Raw genomic sequence first — 21,384 nt, forward strand, 5'->3', positions numbered from 1 at the left:
ATGTATTAAAAAATTGCTTTTAAAACTTTTAGCACCTTTGTATGATACAACACCATGGGTGCTGTATTTCTATCAGTCTAATAACAATGTAACACTAAATCAACAAATACTTAATTTCATTAACACCAAAGCAATAAAACTGTGTGACTTAATACAAAAAAAAAATTAAATAAAACAGGAAACCAAAATCTGGTAGCAATTTTGAAAAATTGCTATTTTAAACATAAAAAAGTGACAAGTATGTGCTATAAAAATTAATCTTAATTATGTCTATACTATTCACAACCTTAGCATTACATTGGCACAAAAAATAATGAGACAGCTTTTGGGTTCTACTGTGTTTTATCAATTTTAATGTTGTTTTTTTTTTGGTGAAGATGTGTTGATTGGCAAGCACTAGGTCTTAAAATAAAATTATTTTTTGCCACCACCAAAGTTAATAATTTTACTCATGTACAATACAATCCATAATGAGAGAAAACAATTATCCTTGCGAGGTGCTTTTCGAGTAAATATTATGCTTTTCGGACATTAGTTAATAACTTGTTTAACCTGCTTAGCTGATACACAAAATAACACAAGAATACTTCAAATACAATTTATAATTATTTTCACAGGTTTTCAATATTTTATGTCCATAGATGACTTTTTTTTACTATAGCAGGGGTGGCCAAATGCCTTTATTTTATGTTTTCTTGCTGCGTAAATTAGATAACGTCCATTTTTAGGCTGATGCTTAAATGATCGAGTTAATTAGTTTAAAATACTGAGTGATCTGTATTGACAATTCACTTCAAAATAATCCATACCCTCAATTTTGCAGTATTTGTTTTTATTTGAAATAAAAATTTTATATTTTGTTTTACAAGGCAAAGCAAAAAAAAAAAAGAGTCCAAGATTATTACATATGTTTGCTACCGTGGCATATCATTCCAAGCAATTGCAGTGTGCAGTGGTAGCACTTAGCTTACAGACACTACAATGTGCATGGGACCAAAATTTTAGAATTTTAACTATCCAAATAAAAGAATATATATAACACAGATTGCTTAAATTTTTGTTAGCACATTCTTTTATTTGTACTTGGAAACTGTAAATGTAGAAATGGCATCATCTAAAGAACATCCTCCTATATGACGATGTTAAGTATCGTATCGGGGAGTTTAAATACAGTACAGAACTTTTTCAAAAACCTTTTTTAAAAAAAAATTCTTACCAGTTTTTAGCATCAGAGGTTTACTTTTGTTATATACTAATAAGCAAAATCGAATAATATACAAAATATAATATATTTCGTATATTATTCGATTTTGCTTACTCAACAGGTGTGTAGAACTGCTGACATTTTTGTATGAAATCCAAAAAACTTTGCAAAGTTAATTTACACATGATTAAAGTGGACTGTCTCCAACAAATTATGGGTATTTTACGCAAGACTATAAAGTGAAAATAAACTTAAATAGAAATAAAAGTTTCATTACTTCCAGCGCCGTTACTGTTTATTTTGTGACTTTTAGGACCAAACCTCCAGTTTTGTTACTTTTTTTGTGACTTTCATGCCTTTAGTGACCTGTAGATACCTTGCTAATTAATGAATCTAAGTTATGTTGTGTCAATCTCGCTACATTGCATTATCATACGCGCTTCATTATTACTCATTCTCTGCACTCAAATCAAGACTCATAGTGATTTACAGCTGGAAAATGCATATGACAATGTCTTCACAATGATTGGATCGAAACGAAGGGCTACAAAAACACTAAACAATCGTGGTTTGAAGTGCCCGACATCTGTGTCGGACAAGCCCATTCATTTTCAGAATCGAATAAAAATCCAATCAAAAAAAGAACAGGTATATCTGATATTGTTTTCACTCAATGTCATGACTTTTAAACTTAAATTATCTGAGCCAATTTGTGATAAGTTCTTTTAAAACTACAATTCGGTGCCAAATATGTACACATTTTCTGGAGATGTCACGAAGAAAACTGTTCATCTATGCACAAAAATTAAGGTTTTCTTTTTCCTTCCCTTTTTACACTTGGCACACTTATTAAAAAATAATCAACAAAAAATATTGTTAACTTTGATGTACACCAAGTGTTAACATTTATAACTTGCTTTCAATCCAAACACACCTAGACATTGAAACCAAATTATATGTATGGGTGTACGTGTCAACTTCAGAAATACACGAGGATGGATACTGCCCCTTCCAAGTCAGGAGTTTTCAACGTGCCTCAAAACAGCACATAGGCGCATAGTTTGGTCACCCTTGTTCTGGGTCGAAAATAAAAACCACTTTGGTGTTCCTGAGAGAGGCCCTCGCACGGCCAATAGAACGATAAGAATTCCAACGTGCCACACCCGCGCTGTCTCACTTTTTTTTTGTGCCCCATTTTCACTTTACGAGACCCCGTGTCAATGCTGAGTATGTACACTATAAACTGGCAACTAGCAACGCAATCTCTACTCTGAAACTATTCATACTGAATACAAACTAAGCACTAACTGAAAATAATCACATACTGGAATGGAAATATTTGGCATAAATTATCAACAGAGTAAATTTTATTGCGTGAAGCACATTAAAATGAATATCTTAAGGATCAAAACAATTTCTGACAAGAAATTTAAATGACTAAGGTTACCAAACGGTGCACAATTACTTTATCTCATTTCACTCAGAAAAGAGGACATATTTTAGAAATGTTTTTCAGTAGTTTTACAAAAAAAAACATTTTACTACCAAAAAAAAACTAAAGCTGTGCAAACATGAAGTAAACTCTAGGTAAAATACTACTTTGGCAAAACAAACTTCTGTATTTTGTAGAAATGTGTCTCATCGATATAACAAAAAAAAATCATATAGCTTATAGGTGTACACTTAATAAATTATTCACAATTTCTACAAGTACAAAAGTTATACTCGTAAATAAATAATTTTTCTCACCTCACAAACAGAACACACGTCATTGTATAAAAAACACACTAAGCATATTTACAAATACATTCACATGTCGTATTCACACCGTACGAGGAACTAAACGCAGTGTATTGCTAATCTTTGTACAAGAGTTCGCACGAAATCACAGATACACGAAGAAAACTTGTTTTTATTCAGAACCATTTCATTTTCCAGTTTTTTTTAAAAAAAAACACGTCACTGCACATCACGCTGGAGTGGAACGTTCGCGGTCCCTCCGTGGAATAATGAAGCTGCCATTCGATTCCTAAAACACAAGACCACAATGCACCTTGAACGCAATCATAACATAAGCAGTATTCATATGTGCATGAAATATAAATTTTTTAAATAGAGCTCAAATACTATTATTATTAAAATTGTGTGGCACGTAGTAGCTTTGTATTATGTTTCACACTTCTAGTGCTTTGGAGCTTGTACACATCAAGGGATTATTTTTCAGGCCACTGATGCTGTTTGGATGCCGAAAAACTTTCTCAAAGCTTTGTGGCTCATGTAAAAAGATGTCAACATGAAGATGGCCGCTTAGATATAATCCTGTTTCAACAAAGCCTGTAATCCATTAACTACAAATATTTGGTAGGCAATGAGAATGTTTAGAATAGAATTCTAATCGCTCATTACACAAAATAATATCCAACAAATGAGCTGACAGGTGACTAATGCTCTCGACATGAAAAAATAAACAAACAAAAAAGTGGCAAAAATGAGTTTAAATTACCATATGCCAAATAAAGAGAAGTAGTATACCTTGTAAAAAAGACCCAAGCCAATAACTAAATCAGCAGAATAGTAATAAAATTTTAAGCTACTCCGACCAAGTTCCAACACCTAAAATATTGTTCGATAAAACAGATTTAACTTAAGAAAGTTTTTGTCACTTTTTAAAGTATTTCCACGATAAGAGAGACAGAGCTTGTAAACAACTGCAAAGTCGAGCGAGAAGCTGCAACTAGACTCAACAGTTGAGTTCGTGGTATTTTTTCTTAAAACTCTACACATATCTGACACATGCAGCGGGCATAAACCCAAGTACCACTATTTTGCAAAAACTTCACAGCTTAATTTATTCACATTTTCGCAGTTTTCTTGAAGGTAACTTAGATGTAACATTGCCTGAAAAACCTAAGACTTGAATTCTACCATTACGTTTTAAAAAAAATGGAACAAATATATTTTAGAATGGGTTGCTGTATGATAGATTTATAACAGTGAACTACGAACAAAAAATATTTTTAATGACTGAAACGTACATTTTTTTTATACTTCAGTTGCAATAAAATGTATTGTACAGCACAAACAAAAGTGATACAGCATGCTTCTTCTTAACTTTGATTATCTGATAAAAATGGTGGAGGCTTAATTTTTGTTGATAAATTGTTTTTACAAATTTACTCTTAGTTTATTGCCACTGTTTTAGAAATGTGTGCCATGACATTTTAAAATGCCCAAATATTACTGTTTTCTTAATGGCAAAAAAAAAGCAAGTTTATTTTATGTTTGTTTACTAAGCTTACGCGAATATTTTAATTTTAAATGTGAATAGTTTATTATTCATATCCGATTATACTTTGAATACTAATGCTTAAAATTAATGAATATTCTATTGTTTAAGAATATTTGACATAGTTTTTCCCCTGCAAGTTTGAAAATATTAACGTTCACCGTCGAGGTTAAGTCATTTGGACATATAAATCCACAGTTTAGAGGTTTTAATGGGATAGCAATACAAAAACATTACCTTCTTTTATCGCATAAATGTCGCACTCGCATAATTGTTGCACCTGTATTTTAGGACGTCAAAATTGGGATAAATAAACTTCTCGCGTAAACGTCGCATGTTGTTTTGGTCCCGCTATTAGATGCCGAGCGCTTTGTGTAGGTTTCCGTATAAAACGATGTATTTTAAAGTAGAAATCTAATATTTATTCGGACATCACCACATACTCATTTAATTAACGTAAATTCGCTGACGTGTAAAATTTTTTTAACGACATTCTTAAACGTTATAACCTTTATCTGTTTGTTTGCGTCGTCGCGATGTACCATTTACAATAATGTAGAAAGCGCTAGTTGGCATCATTCGTGTTTGGTTATGTTGCTTCCCGTATAGAGCGCGCACACGTAGTCGAATATCGATATCTCGCTGATGCATGAAACGCGCGCTGTCACGGGCCGAGTTAACTACATTTGATAGCTCGCACTCTTTCGTGGGAAGTGGGTACAACGACCATAATTTCGCGTTAGTTCGAGTCACAGATTCAAGTGGCTTGCATTCGCGTCACAATTTTGGTTTTTCTATTTTAAGTTGAAGAAAGGTTTTTGTTGCACGACTTATTAATTTAAATTGTTTGGCATGCTCTTTTAAACTTCACTTTTTAAATAAAAGTACCTTCCATGAATGGGTTTAGTTTTCATAAATAACTTTATCTAACAATTTTTTTTTCTCGCATAATCGTCGCACCCCTACTTTTCAAACTTCATTTTAGAATAAAATGTGCAACGATTATGCGAGAAAACACGGTAACTAAATGCAGAATTTTATAAATGTACAAAATGTTTTCAAAATTTTTTCATTAGTCTTACAAAATACTAGCAGAAATAAATTGGGTGAACATTTGAAAATAAAACTTTTTTTTTATATTTTAAACTCTGAAACAAAATTCCCTTTATATTTGTTTTGATATGCATACCAGAAGTGAACAGGGCCAAAAATACAAAACATGGGCACTCCTTGCAATGGCCATTAACAAGGTGAGCGCTATACATAGTTGCAATGGTGTAAATCAACACGATTAATATAACACCAAGTAACACAAGAGCAACTTGCTGATTGTATTTATTGAAAACGAAAACTTTATAATGGTTCCAGATTCCACAAGAAATTTGTTTGTAATATTGCTGACCCAAAATACAGTTCACCTGGCTGTCAAAAAGAGTGAATAACTAGGGTTTAAAATGTAAATATAAGTTCATTTTGTCACATTCGCAAATACAGCATAAAAATATTTTTTAGGGTTTTCATTAAATGGATTTGGCTGAATTTTGCGGTTCGCTAAAATTTTCTGAAGCAAAATAAGAGTACAGTAGCGCAAATAATAATGTAAGTGTAAGGTTTGATTGATTTGGTTAACCGCAAATTTTTTAAAATTTTTTTTCATAGAAATTAAATATTTTAAAAAGATTTAATGTACTACTATGGTAGCCGACTAACTAATCAATAACTCACTACAGTTATTATTTATCCATTTTCCAGAAGCCACTCAACTACTCTTTAAATTCATCATTTCTTTTCCATATGCTTTTATTTTATTTTATTTATTTTTAACTGCATTCAAGTTATTCTCACTCTTACTATTCAAATTCAATATTCATATTGGAAAATAATATCTTATTCGTATGAAAACACAAATGCCTTCAAACATCTTAGGTTTCAGAATTCAGTGGGAAAAAAAAATATATATTTTTAAAATAAATCATAAATTGGTAAAATCACAAACACTATCCCGTAGAAGAAATTGTGGACTTAAGTACGGTGTGATGGTACATTAACAAAAACACCAGGAACTTTAATTTCTGCAAATACTTGATCTAAGCTCGATTTTTAAGGTGTAGACTCTACACAATTAAAAAAAAAAAAAATTCAAGAGAGGTCTTCACACAAAGCAAAAATTTACAGACTTGTCCATCTATACCCACAACACAGTAAAACCTCGATTCTACGTACATTCACGGTTGTCCAAAATTTGTCCGTACGACCGAGTCGTACGTACGAACCAGGGAGGCCAAATCACGTCCATTTGTGGTTACACATGTACCTTTGGCCAACAAGTAAGGTTTTTACATGTATCTTTATTATGCTGATGTATTTTCGATTGAAATTATATCCTATTCATGCAGAAACAACACTTGAGCTTATCAAACATAAAAATAAAAAAAGACTCAACACTATGTTTAGGCCAAATATACAGCTTACGAAGGCAGTGTCGTACACCCCGTTTTTACATTTTTGATATTTTATATCAATAAAATAATAAACACATAACATATTTGCACAAATAAAAAAAATACTGTGGGTTCTTTATAAATGTAGATAATTAGCTAGTAGGCCTAAAAACATCGTGAAAAACGTAACGTTTATAGTCGGCAGTGAGCATTTTAAATCACAAAATATACATATTTTATAAAGTTTCATTTATTTCTAAACATGTATTAATTTAAGCCTAGGCGTGTGTTCAGTGACTTTAAAAAAGGACCATTTGTATATATTTCTCATTTGTGCGTGGACATGTAAGTGTTTTTCTTTTTGTTGTTGGTTGGATGCGGACGGAACTTTCTCCTTGCTTGTGTGTCCAACAAAGGACAGTAAAAAAGTTAAGATGGCCGCCTAGACACAAGTCGGTGCTGGGCGCTGCTAGAATTCACCAAGTTTCGGGTGAATTCTTTAACTTCCGTAGTCACGGAACAGCGTGTAAAAGAAGCATAGCAATGGGTATCACACGCACAACACAGCAGAATATTACGTCACACTTTAAGGCCATGCCGAAATACTGGTACGTACGAGACAATCTTCACAAAATAAAATGAGCGGAGTCTTGTAACTGTTTTATACGTATTTTATAATTTAAGAAGTATTACACAGTTGACGCATATATTTAACTAACCATTTCTTTCTGGGGATTGTAAATAATTAATCGTTGGTATCAAGATATCAAGATGAACATAAACTTGAACATGTCATGGCAGCGAGAAAACTGGTGCGTATACCAATAAACTGGTATTAGAACCGGACAAAACTGGAACACAGGCGGTGGAGCTTATATTTTTTTCCGCTAAGCTCGCGTCTATTGGCTGGCTGCTGATGGAAGGTCACGAGTCCGGGCAGAGCGTAGAGTGAGTAAGGCTGAGTTCACAATTGAAAAAATAACAGTAACAGTAGGTCGTGTGCATAGGATATGAACGCCATGTTTCCTAACCTAACGATTCACAATAGCAGAAAGTTGGTAGTGCGCATGGGAGCGAGGTCGTGCGCATAGGAGTGAAATGAATATATTTTATTTTGATCGCGTACACATGGCACAACAGCCAATGAGAGAAGAGCAGGGTGCTTTTTTGGCGGGACTAGAAATATGTATATATTTATTAACCATATTGTGGTAAGAAAATGTCGAGATAATAAAAGTATTAACGTTATTTTGAAAGTTAATATGTTTATTTACTAACACTGCTAACAGATGTCGCTTAGTTCGCGAAATTTCATTGGCTGAAATTAACAGTAAGAATTCAATTGTGAACCGATTTCGCAGTTCGCACAGGTCGTGTGCATTGCTTGCTATGCACTCGCTTAATTTTTTTAATTGTGAACCCAGCCTTACACTGCGCATGCGCAGCTCAGCGAACAAAGATAGCCAGCCGGCGGCTACGCCACGCCGTAACAGCAGCTGACCGAATACAATGACCTTGCTCCGCGCATGGCGCGCTATTGACGGTAAATTTCCATCAATTTGCAGCCTTTTTTTTTAAATTTTTTACTGTGACGCAATGTGTATGTAGCCCATATTTGTTATAAACGCTGCAGGTTGCGGCTGTATTTTAATAAACTTGGTGTATTTCTTACAGTTTTCATATATATTTTCTTTTTTATTTTTTGTCACATTTTTCACGGTTTCTGAAAATCTGTACGTACGAAACGAGGTTCGTACGAGCAAGGTTTTACTGTACGTTTATTGGGCTTCACAGGAAAAATAACGATAGTACAGTAAAACCCACTCACGAAAATTTCTTGCACAGTAAATTTAGCACAAAAACTATGAATATAAAAGTTTAATTCCTAAGGATGTTGAGATACCGTATTTGTAACGCAAGGACAGGCACTCGTGAGCCCCATCTTCCTGCAGGACATGCAACTGTTGGGAGCGTAAACACTGACCAGGCCTCAGTCGACGACCTTGCGGATGATGACGGGCAGCACGGGCTGGTTGGGGTGCTTGGCCGTGACGTGCTTCTCCACCTGCGCCATCGTGTAGTGCGAGAAGGCGCAGTACGTGCAGCGGTACAGCCGGCCGCCGTGCATGCGCAGGTGCTCCAGCACGCCCGCCAGGTCCGCGCCCACGCCCACCGCCCGCCCGCAGTGCGTGCACACGTAGTCCGTCTCGCCGGCGTGCAGCGTGCGCACGTGCGTGCGCAGCATGTCCTCGTCGCAGCCCATGTAGTGGCAGCCCGGCGCGCCGCACACGTAGCGGAACCGCTCCGGCACGAAGCCCGGGTGGCTGTCCGCGCCCAGCATGGCCTGGGAGCTGGCCGCCAGGTTCTCCATCTTGTCGAACATCATCTCCGCGCGGTTCAGGCACGGCACGGGGTTCACCGGGCAGCTGGAGGGCACGGCGCTGCCGGCGGAGCGCTTCTCCGCCTCGTGCATCTCCAGGTGGCGCACCATGTTCACGCGCACCTTGGTCGCGAACGAGCACATGCTGCACGACACCTGCTCCTTGAAGATGTCCTTGTCCGGCAGCTTGTGGATGTCCTTGGGCTCGTAAGACTTCTTCTCGGGGCCCTTCGCGCCCTTCGCCGCCCGCCGCTTGTCCTGCGCAACACAGACACTGCACGTCTCCGCCCGGCCTCCTCCTGCGCAACACAGACACTGCACGTCTCCAGTCCGGCCTCTTCCTCCTCCTGAACAACACAGACACTGCACGTCTCCGTCCGGCCTCCTCCTCCTGCGCAACACAGACACTGCACGTCTCCAGTCCGGCCTCTTCCTCCTCCTGCGCAACACAGACACCTCGCATCACGCTGCACGTCTCCGTCCGGCCTTCTCCTCCCGCGCAACACAGACACTGCACGTCTCCGTGCGGCCACCTCCTCCTGCGCAACACAGACACTGCACGTCTCCGTCCAGCCTCCTTCTCCTGCGCAACACAGACACCTCGCATCACACTGCCTCCTTGGCCGTTTCCCCAATTCATTCCGATACTGTAAACGTTCTACATGTTCTGAAACTTAAAACACCATTTTCAAATAAACCACTGCACTTTAACCTCATCCAATACATATACGCAATCGAAAACACATCATTTGCAGCAGTTCAAATCAACTATTAACGGCGCCGTAAATAATATCCACATACACAATAATTGTTATAAAGCACTTAATCCACCATTTGAAACATTCACCAAATAATTAAAGTTATTACACTACAGTTCAGAAAAAAAAATCATATACAATCAAAAAGACCTTTTATGTTAGAGACAAAGTAGTTGAAACAAAGTTTTAACCTAAAGTTACAATCGATCTACCGCAACCTTACTTGCTGCATTTACAATGTTATCCAAAAAAAATAAGAAACATTTGTTTTGTTGTAAAGCCACCCAAAATATCAAAATTTAGTCATAACCAACAGCAATAGGAAAAAGGGAAAAAAATTAGCAGGTGTATTATAGCACTCTCTCAATTCCATCACTCTGCGTCACGCCACTCTCGAGGGGGTCTCTCACCCTCTTTGTCGTACTTCCCTTCACTCGCGGAGCTCTCCGAACTGACTCGAAACTGCAGCGGAGGCCGACATCGCTGGTGTCGTCCTCGAATGGACGAGAGTGACTGTGATGTATCGCGTCATCCCGGCGATGCTTATTCACGCCACAATGGTGGCCTCTATAAGCCCAGAAGTGATAATAGCCCGAGGCAGGGCAATGCGTGGGGAGTGGAGGGAGGAAGGGTAGCAATGACCCTTGTAATTGGGCCAGGCACGCGTGGCATGCCTTACGTCAATGGACGGTGCATGGCATCAGTGGCTGTGCGAGGCCACCAGCCCGCTTCGAACCCAGCGGGCATCGCAGTCTTGTCTCTCGCGTTCGTAACACTGCCTCCTCCTTAAATCTTTTTGTCCTGAACAGATAACACTGTGCTGTTGTGGACCATGCTGCGAAGCCATCCTACGCATCGGGCAAGTGAACTGGAAATGGCCCACGTCTCGACAAATGTAACATTGGGGCCATCCTCCGACCTTCGGGACCATAGGTCCGCTTTGCGATTACTATGGGTCTCGCTCTTCTGCACTTGCTGCCGTGGCGCTTCCCTTTCCATTGGACAACCCCGCTGGGCAATTTTATTTTCTGGGCATCTCCATTGAATATGCCCTTGTCAGCACGCAGAATACCATTGGCAACTTCCTGGTCCTTTATCCTGTTAGCTGTCACCCTTCTTAATCCCACTGTCGCATCAATGTCCTTGCTCCGGATCACTCACACGATTTGAGCAGTCATGCTAGACATGCCCTATTTTTCGACACATGAAACACCACGGGCTACCTCTTCTTCGTCAGACCAGTAGATTCTTCTCCTGTCCAATCGCTGCATCACAGCATTGTACTTCTCTCTTGGATTTTCTACTACGATTCGGACACTCGCACCGGATGCGTCCTAGTTCTTTTCAGACGAAGCACCGCTGTCGTCCCATTGTTCTCCGAAACTGCGATCCATTCAACAGCTTCCTTAGTGTCCCGAGTATCATCTCTTCGTTAGTACTCGAGCAGCCATTCAATTGTCTCGCTCGGATATTATTGTTCCTTGAGGCAATGCAGGCACCTTCATTTTCCAGGGCGTGAACAAGAGCATCAGGGATATTTTTGTGGCGGGCCAAACGAAGAGTTTGTTGAACCTCCGCATCTCCGAGCCCGTCTATAAAAGCACTGGTGGTTAGCTGCCGGTGGAACTCTGTTGGTGCTTCTGGGTAGGCAAGGTACACGAGTCGCTCAATGTCGTCTTCAAATTCCTTGAGGGTTTCTGAAGATCTCTGTTGACGTGTCTTCAGGGCTGTTCTGTACACCTTGCCCATGTGTCGGTCGCCATACCTCAGCTCAAGGGCCTCTACTAATACTCTTTAGTCTTTCTGGTCTGGAACTGTTATGGTCTACAGCAGCTCTAGTGAAGATCCTCACAGGGCCGAGACGAACAGCCTTTTCTTCCTCGTCCCAGTCATTCCCTTCAGCCCTGCCTTGATCTGTCGCCTGTAGACAGCTCACAATGATTTGCCATCAAAGGTGGGTGGCTTGAATTTTGGGAGATCAGTTGTGCCTTCCACCTTCACGTCTCCGGAGGAACTACTCCGTTTCGTAGCAGTTGTAGCTTCCTTGATCATCCGACGGCACTCTTTAGTTACAGCTGCTACTGTTCCGTGGTCTGCTTGAGTTGAGCTAGTTGTTGCACCACCAGTTCTTCCATTTTCTGCTAGTTGTTGCTACAAACGCTGCACTTTCACTTCCAACTGAATACTAGTTTCATCCATCTTCTTCTTTAATTCTTCTTGAGCAGCCACAAGTTCATCACGCATATCTTTCTGACCTCTCTTCATCTCCTCTTGGTTCTTCTTCATGACTTCGATCTTGGTCTTAGAGAATTCTTCATCTCTTTTTGGCTATTATCAATTTTATTCATCACTCCTTGGTAGGTATTCATTTCATTCTTCATCTCTTCTTGGCAGTTCTTCATTTCCTCAATTCTATTATTCATTTCGGCTACCAGCCTATCACTACTATCCTATGAACTACACAGCAATTTCCCCTGAGCTAACCTAAACCTTTACTAAAAAATAAAACTAACTTTACTACTACTACTACACTCAAAACTAACAACAGCTTCTATCACTAATTTCAATACCAAAAATCTAAATTTTCATTATTTTTTTTCTAATTCTCTATTAACTTTTCATAATTTATTTAATTAGGGCTATCCCACCAAAATGTTACGACCTATGTGGGCTCGCAAAGGATAGCCCAATTAAGTTTTATTAATTACTAATATTTACATTACTAATAAATAATTGTACTTAAAAATGTCCGATCACCAATCATTTGCAATTAAAAATGTTTATCCTCAAGTCACTCAGTGTCTGTCAAGTTCTGCAGTTCGCACTCCTCACTGGAGCTGGGCTCGACAGTGGTTCGCCCCTCACCTCGCGCCTGTCCACACACACAGTCTCGCGCCACTCGGTCGCACTCTCTCAATCCAGTCACGTCACTCTCGAGGGGGTCTCTCACCCTCTTCGCCGATGTCGCACTTCCCTACACCCGCGGAACTCACGGAACTCACGAAACTCTCGAAACTCACACGGAAGCCGGCATCGCTGCTTATATACTTGTGGCGCCCTTCTTGAACCGACGAGAGCGGCTGTGACATGTCGAGTCATCCTGGGCCGGGGCGGCCCGACGCCCGAAACATCGGGAATGGCGACGCTTACTCACGCCACTCCACACAGTGGCTGCTGAAAGGCCAGAATACAGGTGATAGCCCGAGATGGGGCGATGCGCGGGGAGCGGAGGGAGGAGGGGGTAGCGAAGACCCTTGTAATCCGGCCAGGCACGCGTGGTACACCTCACGTCAATGGACGGTGCATGACTTCAGTGGCCGTGCGTGGCCGCCAGCCCGCTCCGAACCTGGCGCGCATCACAGTCTTGTCTTACGCATTCGTAACAATAATGTTACAAATGTGAGCAAGGCCACGACATGCGCATGAGCAGAGCTGGCTGGCGGCTGCCGTAACATGAGATGTGCCGTGCGCACCTGGGTCGCCGCTTTATCTCCCTCCAGCCCTCGCTCCCCCGCGCGGCACTGTTAGTTTGACATCCGAAACCTGCCAGCTGCAGAGTTACGCGAGCCGCCGACACGTGTTTGAGAGATTTCTGCCGTCGGGACGGCTCGCGATGACGCGACTGGCCCCGGCCGCTCTCGTGAGTTCTGGAATTGCGCCAGGGCCTATACATATACCCAAGTCAGTCAGTCAGTCAGTAGAATTCAGAGAGAGTTCAAGCGGCAGACTTCCCGTGGCGGAGCTTCCGGGGCGATAGTGCTGCGTGTGCGGCAGAGTGGCGAAGTCCTTGGACGAAGGTTCCAGGGCAGGGAGTGAGTGAGTGAGTGAGTGAGTGAGTGAGTGAGTGAGTGAGTGAGTGAGTGAGTGAGTGAGTGAGTGAGTGAGTGAGTGAGTGAGTGAGTGAGTGAGTCTGGGCGATAGAGTCGCAGGCGCGGCGGAGTCCCGAGCGAAGTTGCGAGCGAGGCGTCGAACGGATCCTCGGCGAAGGGGAAGTGCGTCGGCGGCGGCAGCGGAGTGCGGCGACGGAGTCCCGCGGCGGAGACCCACGAGGGGTGCTGCGGCGAGAGTTGCACCAGAGGTGCGGCCCAGCGAGGTGTGTGGTGTGTAGTAACGAGTGACTGGTGAATAGACCTTTCTTTAAGTGTAATTAATTATTTGCCATTTTAGAATATTTTTGTAAGTGACATAAGTAGTGGCAATAAATAAAACTGTGTAGTGTAATAAAATCTTTAAATGGGCTATCCTTTACGAACCCGCGGTAAATCGTAACAATATTTAAGCACTAGAAATTTTGTGGTTGTTTGAATTTAAAACTATTTGTACAAGTTATATTATTCATAAGTGCGAATGAGTGGTTATACATGTTAATCTGGGCCCACCGACTATAAACTTTCAGTATGCATTGTTTATGTTCAGAGAAAAGTTTATGCATGTGTTTCATTGTTCAAAACCATAATTTTTAATTTTAATTCATATATCAGGGCACTGTACAAACTTTCCCATAAATGCAGTAGTTTTTAAATCTGCACATATGCCCCCAGGCCGTACCATTGTCGCCCGGCCACCAACTGGGCCATGATGAAGTTCAGTCAAGCAGGTAGGATGGGAAATAGCATGCACAGACATGTGTCGATCTCATGACAGACAATTTTGAAGTTTCACATAATTTTCCCAGCACAAAAAGGAAATTCCCGGCTACATCAAGGTTTCCAGATATTCCCGGTCGGGCAGCCACCCTGACAAACCATTGCTGGAATGCACCAGCAAGTTTAATCTTGTGCATCCCATTCGCCGGTAGGACACATATCAGTTGTTGCCGTGGCTAATTGTTTCCAAGACAACAGCCAATCCCTAACCACATGAAAAATTATAAATATCGCGCATTAATGAAGTCATCCTGGCAGACAAAGCTACGAGAACTTCAGTGAAATTACACAAAGGAATTATTAGTAATATCACTATGGTTGAATTTTTATAAATAATTTATTTTTTACTAAACAATAGTTTCAATTTGTTTTAAGAATAAAAATTACTCCCCCCCCCCCCCCCCCCCCCCAATTCCAGCATAAGCTGTAAGCTTACAATATTATGTTTTGCATTCAAACTAAATTTTTGCATACAGTGTATGTTATTTACTGTAAGACATACAGTAAAACTCGCTTAAGACGTTCCCGCGTAACAAGTTTTCCCGTTTATTAAGTTCAAAAAATTATTCCCTTGATCACTTCCACATATCCCTACGTTAATATTTCCCTTTCATAACGTTTGTCTTTATATATGCTTCCCGCATATAACGTTCAGCATTTGTAGGAAAAAAAATAAAAAAATGTTTATCTTTAAGCTTTTGAACAATTTTTAAGGTTAATTTTTAAAATTTACATATTTCCAAACGTTTAATAGTTAATTTGAACAGAACAAGACCGTCTAAAAACATGCGCCGCACGCCACACGCTGTTCTATTTGTGCGCAGTTTCCCCCATTCGAGTGACGAATGAGAAACGCGCACGATCATCGAAACCTGCGCCGCACGCCACACGCTGTTACTTGTGTGTATTTTGACGAATCATATGCCTGCGTTTTATTTGGACTGAGAGGCTGTTCCACCTGCAGACCATTTTCCCCATTCGTAGCTTAACTGACGAATGAGAAACGCCAACGATCTTCGAAACCTGTTCCGCACGCCGCACGACCAATCACCTGCTTGCATTCTCAGGGACTAGATGCTGTTCCATCAGTACACCAATTTTCCAATTCAAGTCACGTGACGAAAACAAAGTAAACCATATACCGCCAGCTATTACCTTCTTTGAATTATTTGCGTGTATTTTATTGGAAGTAGTGCGTGACAGTCCGTAATGGCATCTACAAGTAGTGGAGGATCTATTAAACGGAAGGCGTTATCGTTTGAAGATAAACTGAAAAAAAAATTGCTGAAGTGGATGCGAATCCTTTGATACCACGAGTGAGTATGGCAAAAAAACTCGGGATGCCGCCGTCTACTTTGAACGGGATAATGATGAAGCGGGAGCAACTTTTGGCTACTAGTGTTTCTTCGAAGTGTAAGAAAATTAAAACTGGTAAATACGAAGAAATTCAAATGTTACTCTTGGGATAGTTTAAGGAACAGAGGGCACTTGGAATCTCGACAAACAGCCCAATTTTAAGAGAAAAAGCTTTACAAATAGCACATAACCTAGGTGTTGAATTACATGCTTCAAATGGCTGGCTCGATAGAATTAAGAATAGAGTGGGAATTGTCTACAGAACTGTAAGTGGGGAATCTGAGTGTGTGTGTGATGATACTGTAGAGTTGGATAAACAAAAAATTGCCTGCAATTTTAAAGGACTTTGAACCTAAAAATGTATTTAACGTCGACGAATGTGGTTTGTTTTTTAACATGTTGCCTGACAAAACGTTTGTATTAAAAGGTGAAACATGCCACGGAGGGAAACAAAGTAAGGAAAGAGAGATTGTGTTACTGGGTGCAAACATGGATGGCACGGAAAAGTTGCCATTGCTAGTAATAGGTAAACAAAAAAAAAAAAAAAACACGGTGTTTCAACAACATAAAGACTCTACCGTGTAAGTATGCTAACAAAAAGTCTGCGTGGATGACAGGCAGCATTTTCGAAGATTATGTGAGAGCTTTGGATGCATGCTAAGATGGGGTGCAGAAACAGGAAGATTTTGCTATTCATGGATCTACTGCCCTGCACATCCCAAGGAATTATCAAACCTCAGAAACATCCAAATTGAATTTTTCCCAGCCAATTCAACATCCAGGCTACAGCCTATGGACCAGGAGATTATAAAAATTCTTAAAACGTATTTCCGTAAGCGCCTTGTGTTAAGACTTACCGTGTTTTCTCGTATAAACGTCGCACATTTTATTCTAAAATCAAGTTTGAAAAGTAGGGGTGCGACGAATATGGGGAAAATAAATTTTTTGTTAGGTAAAGTTATTCATAAAAACAAAACCCGTTCATGGAAAGTAAGTTTATTTAAAAAAAGATGGAGTATACAAGAGCATGCCAAACTATCTATATTAATAATTCCTTAAACAAAAACCTTTCTTCAACTTTAAATAGAAAAACCAAAACTAACGCGAACGCAAGCCACTTGAATCTGACGTGAACTAATGTGTCGTAGTACACACTTGCCACGAAAAAATGTGGGCTATCAAATGTAGTTAACTCGGCACCTGACAGAGAGAGCGCGTTGTATGCACTCGGCGAGATATCGATATTCGACTACGTGCGCGCACTCTATACGGGAAGCAACATAACCAAACATGAATGATGCGCTGGCTACAATTTTATAAGCGGTACGCCGCGGCAACACAGACAATCGGATAAAGGAAATAACGTTTAAATACGTCTTTATAAGAAAATTTACACGTCAAATAACTTTGTATTTCCGTTAATTAAATAAATAAGTGGTAATGACCGAAATTAAATTTTAGATTATACCTACACTGCGGCGACGCAGACGATCAGATAAAGGAAATAACGTTTAAAAAGTCTTTATAAGAAAATTTACACGTCAAACAACTTCGTATTTTTCCGTTAATTTATTAAGTGGTAATGACCGAATAAATATTAGATTTCTACTTTAAAATACATCGTTTTAGACGGAAAAGATACCTACACAAAGCGCTCTGCATCTACCAGCGGGACCAAAAACATCATGCGACGTTTACGCGAGAAGTTTTTTTTATCCCAATTTTGACAGCCTAAAATATGGTTGCGAACATTACGCGTGTGCGATCATTATGCGATAAAACATAGTATAACACGAATGAAAATAGACAAAGATAGCGGTTATAACATAAACATCCTGGACACAATGCATTTTCTGTCTGCATCATGGGAAATGCTCGAGTCAAGTACAATCAGCAATTGCTTTAAGAAAGCAGGCTTTGGTGCCCAGAAAGTTGACGATATTTTCCCTGACGATTCAATTTAGGACAGTGACACAATTGCAGGTGCTTCATGCAGTGCAAATTGGGAAACTCTTAAAGAAAAATTAAATTTCTCTTGCACTTTTGAAGAATATGCCTCAGTTGATGATTCAATTCTACCATGTGAGACACACACAGAGGATTTGTGTGCTCAGCACATGGATGTAGCTGAGGATAAGATCAACAATGGTGACAGTGATGAAGAGGAACCCACTTCCATGCCTACTCACTCTGAAGCCCTGGACCACCTGGAGAAGCTAAGATTATTCGTTCATGGCACACACAATGTTCCAGATAGTGTGCAGAAGAGTTTGTGGGAACTGGAAAACTTTGTGATGCGTCAGTCAGAAAATGTGTTGAAGCAAACAACTTTGACCAAGTATTTTTCAAAACAGTAAATGTTATTGTTTTTTGCCAGTGTTTTGATCATTCTTTTTTATTGTGCTTATTAAATTAAATACAGTTTTAAAATTTGTGACGCAATAGTTCAAAAATGTGTTGAAACAAACAAATTTAACCAAGTATGTTTTAAAACAATAAATGTTAAGTTATTGCTTTTTTTTGCTAGTGTTTTGATAATACTTATTTTAATGTGCTTATTAAATTAAATACGGTTTTAATAATTCAATTTACTGATAAACAAATATGTAATTACTAATTAGTTATTCCGTTATTCCAGCATGCCAATGATAGTAAGAGTATTTTTGTGTGAATACAGTACATGTAATTTGAATAAAATTGATTTTTACGTTGGAAATTACTTTTCCCTGTTAAGAAGTTTTCCCTGTTAAGAAGTTCTCCCTGTTAAGAAGTTCTCCCTGTTAAGAAGTTCTCCCTGTTAAGAAGTTCTCCCTGTTAAGAAGTTTTCCCTGTTAAGAAATTCTCCCTGTTAAGAAGTTTTCCCTGTTAAGAAGTTCTCCCTGTTAAGAAGTTCTACCTGTTAAGAAGTTCTCCCTGTTAAGAAGTTCTCCCTGTTAAGAAGTTCTCCCTGTTAAGAAGTTTTAAGCATCCAGTCCCTTGAAAAACTTCTTAACAGGGTTTTACTGTAATTTTAAACCATTAAACAAAGTATGGCACTCACCCGCGGGCGCACGACGAACCACATGGAGTCGGTGTTAGCCTCGCCGGTGTACACGGGCTCCACGCGCGTGGCGGGGTACCGGTGCAGCTGCCGGCAGTGGCGCTCCACCACGGCGCTCACCGTCGCCTTGAAGCCGCAGCTGCTGCAGCAGTAGCGCTCCGGGCCGTGGCTCTGCAGGTGCTCCACCAGCGACGCGATGGCCTTCAGGCGCTTGCCGCAGTGCGCGCACTCCAGCACCGCCGACTCCCGCGCAAAGTCGCACATGGACAGGTGGTCGCGCAGCTCGTTCGAAGTGGCCGCCGTGTGGATGCAGCCCTTGTTGCCGCAGTGGAACAGGTCGTGGCCCTCCAGGTTGATGACGACCGGCGCGGGCCGCTTGGCCTTGGGGGGCTTGTTGGGGACGGGCGCGGGCGCGGGGGGAGGGTCGACGCTCGCTGGCGGCGCGTCGCCGCGGTCCTCCTCGTCGTCCGCGCACTGCACGAACAGGTTGGTGTAGTCCATGCCCTCGTCCAGGTCGATGGTGAGCAGGTCCTCCACTTGCCGGTGCGAGTGGTGCGTGTAGTCCTGCGCAGACCACGGCTCTCGTGACTCCCTCTACAAGGTACTCCACTTCTACAATATTCCACATTCAGTGACAGTCCAGCACATTGAGAGACTACAAGAATCGGCAAGAAAGATGAATACATGGGCATGTGTCATTTTGCCTAAAGGCAAATTACATTTAGGCCAAATAGGTGTTAAGCAAAATGCCGTTGGGAAAACCGCCGTTGGCCAAATAGGAGTTAGGCAAAACGCCATTAGACAAAACACAGGCAAAATGCCGTTAGGTTAGTTTAGGGTAGGCAAAACGCCGTTAGGCAAATCGCCGTTAGGCAAAATGCCATTAGGCAAATAGCCGTTAGGTAATTGGACATTAGACAAAATGCCTTTAGGCGAAATGACTTTAGGCAAATCGCCGTGACAAATTCATGTTTAGGCAAACCGCCTTTAGGCAAATCGCCTGTTACTCGAATACACACACAGAAAACATGCCAAAATCAGCCAATGTCAAAATGTTGAAAGTCCACCATCAGTGTTCCTGATAACAGGAACAAGTGCCATTTCCCGAAACGTTGCAACCGTTTCATCGTAGGAGACATCTAACATGACATCGACTGATCTTGCGGATTGTTCTGTGTGTGTTTTGTGCATTCAACTTTCTTGTCGATTCTTGCAGTCCACTAAATACTACATACAGTGAAAACCAGCAATGACGTATGTCCGTAAAAATGATTGAAATCTATCTTCCCATTAACAAGAATCATTCAAATAACACATTAATTAGGCAGGGTTTTAATTACCAGGCTAAATTTCTTTAGCAGTTGTTGATTTTTCATGATTTCTAATAAAATGTAACATGAATCAGGGACACCAGCAGGCCGCACGCTCACCTGGAATATGCGGATGATGGCGCGGTTCGGCTGGTCCGAGTGGAAGGTGCACAGGTGGTGCTTCATGTCGAGGGCGGAGTCCGCTCCGTGCAGGCAGTACATGCACTGGTACTGGTACAGGCTGTGCCACTTGTAGTGCTGCCAACCACACAACACCAGCACTCACTACGCCTGCCACGAGGCACGGCTCACATCACGCCCTCACTCCCGAGGGCAGATCAAAGTTGCAGAGAGGAAGGAGTTCATGAGAGTTTGACCGCACATCTCATGTTCGTTTGTCGTTATTAAATTTGTTTAATTTTCACTACAACTCACATGGCAGCATCTGCCACTTGTAAAAAAAAAAAAAAAAAGGGGTGTGACCCAGACAGGAATCTAAAGATTTCCCTGCTCACAAAACATATTTTCCCTTGTCCCGATAATCAACCTTACAAGATGACAAATACTGAACCACATTTCAACAGTTTCAACCATATGTGTAAAAAAAAAAAACCTTAAAATCTTTTCCTGTACAACACACAGTTTACAATGCTACACAACCAATGCTGCCAGTGCGCACAAACAATTCACTACTGTACTAGTAAACGAGACCATGATAATGACTACTGACATCCGATCATGTTTCATACACACTAATTGAATGTTTCTGTCGCGTTTAGTTGCCGGTGGCAAGTGTCGGAGTGGGAGCAGGTACTCACCGAGAGGAGCGCGGCAAGTGAGGAAGTGGGAGCGGGTACTCACCGAGAGGAGCGCGGCAAGTGTCAGAGTGGGAGCGGGTACTCACCGAGAGGAGCGCGGCAAGTGTCGTAGTGGGAGCGGGTACTCACCGAGAGGAGCGCGGCA

At 40.9% G+C, this 21,384-nt stretch overlaps 1 protein-coding gene across 1 annotated transcript in view; it reads right to left on the bottom strand.

Moving 5' to 3' along the window:
• Nucleotides 1-8,915: 8,915 nt before the first annotated feature.
• The window catches only part of LOC134540815 (uncharacterized), a 125,522-nt gene continuing 113,053 nt past the window's right edge, over nucleotides 8,916-21,384 (bottom strand). Inside the window, exons 13-15 of the mRNA XM_063383764.1 lie at nucleotides 20,542-20,679; nucleotides 19,112-19,675; nucleotides 8,916-9,569 (exon numbers count right to left, since the gene is read on the bottom strand). Coding sequence (XP_063239834.1) covers nucleotides 8,922-9,569; nucleotides 19,112-19,675; nucleotides 20,542-20,679 — 1,350 coding nt within the window. The 3' untranslated portion in view covers nucleotides 8,916-8,921. The remainder of the gene's footprint in view (nucleotides 9,570-19,111; nucleotides 19,676-20,541; nucleotides 20,680-21,384) is intronic.

Source organism: Bacillus rossius, chromosome 17 (genome assembly GCF_032445375.1).
Source record: "Bacillus rossius redtenbacheri isolate Brsri chromosome 17, Brsri_v3, whole genome shotgun sequence".
In the NCBI taxonomy this organism is placed as follows: Eukaryota; Metazoa; Arthropoda; class Insecta; order Phasmatodea; family Bacillidae; genus Bacillus; species Bacillus rossius.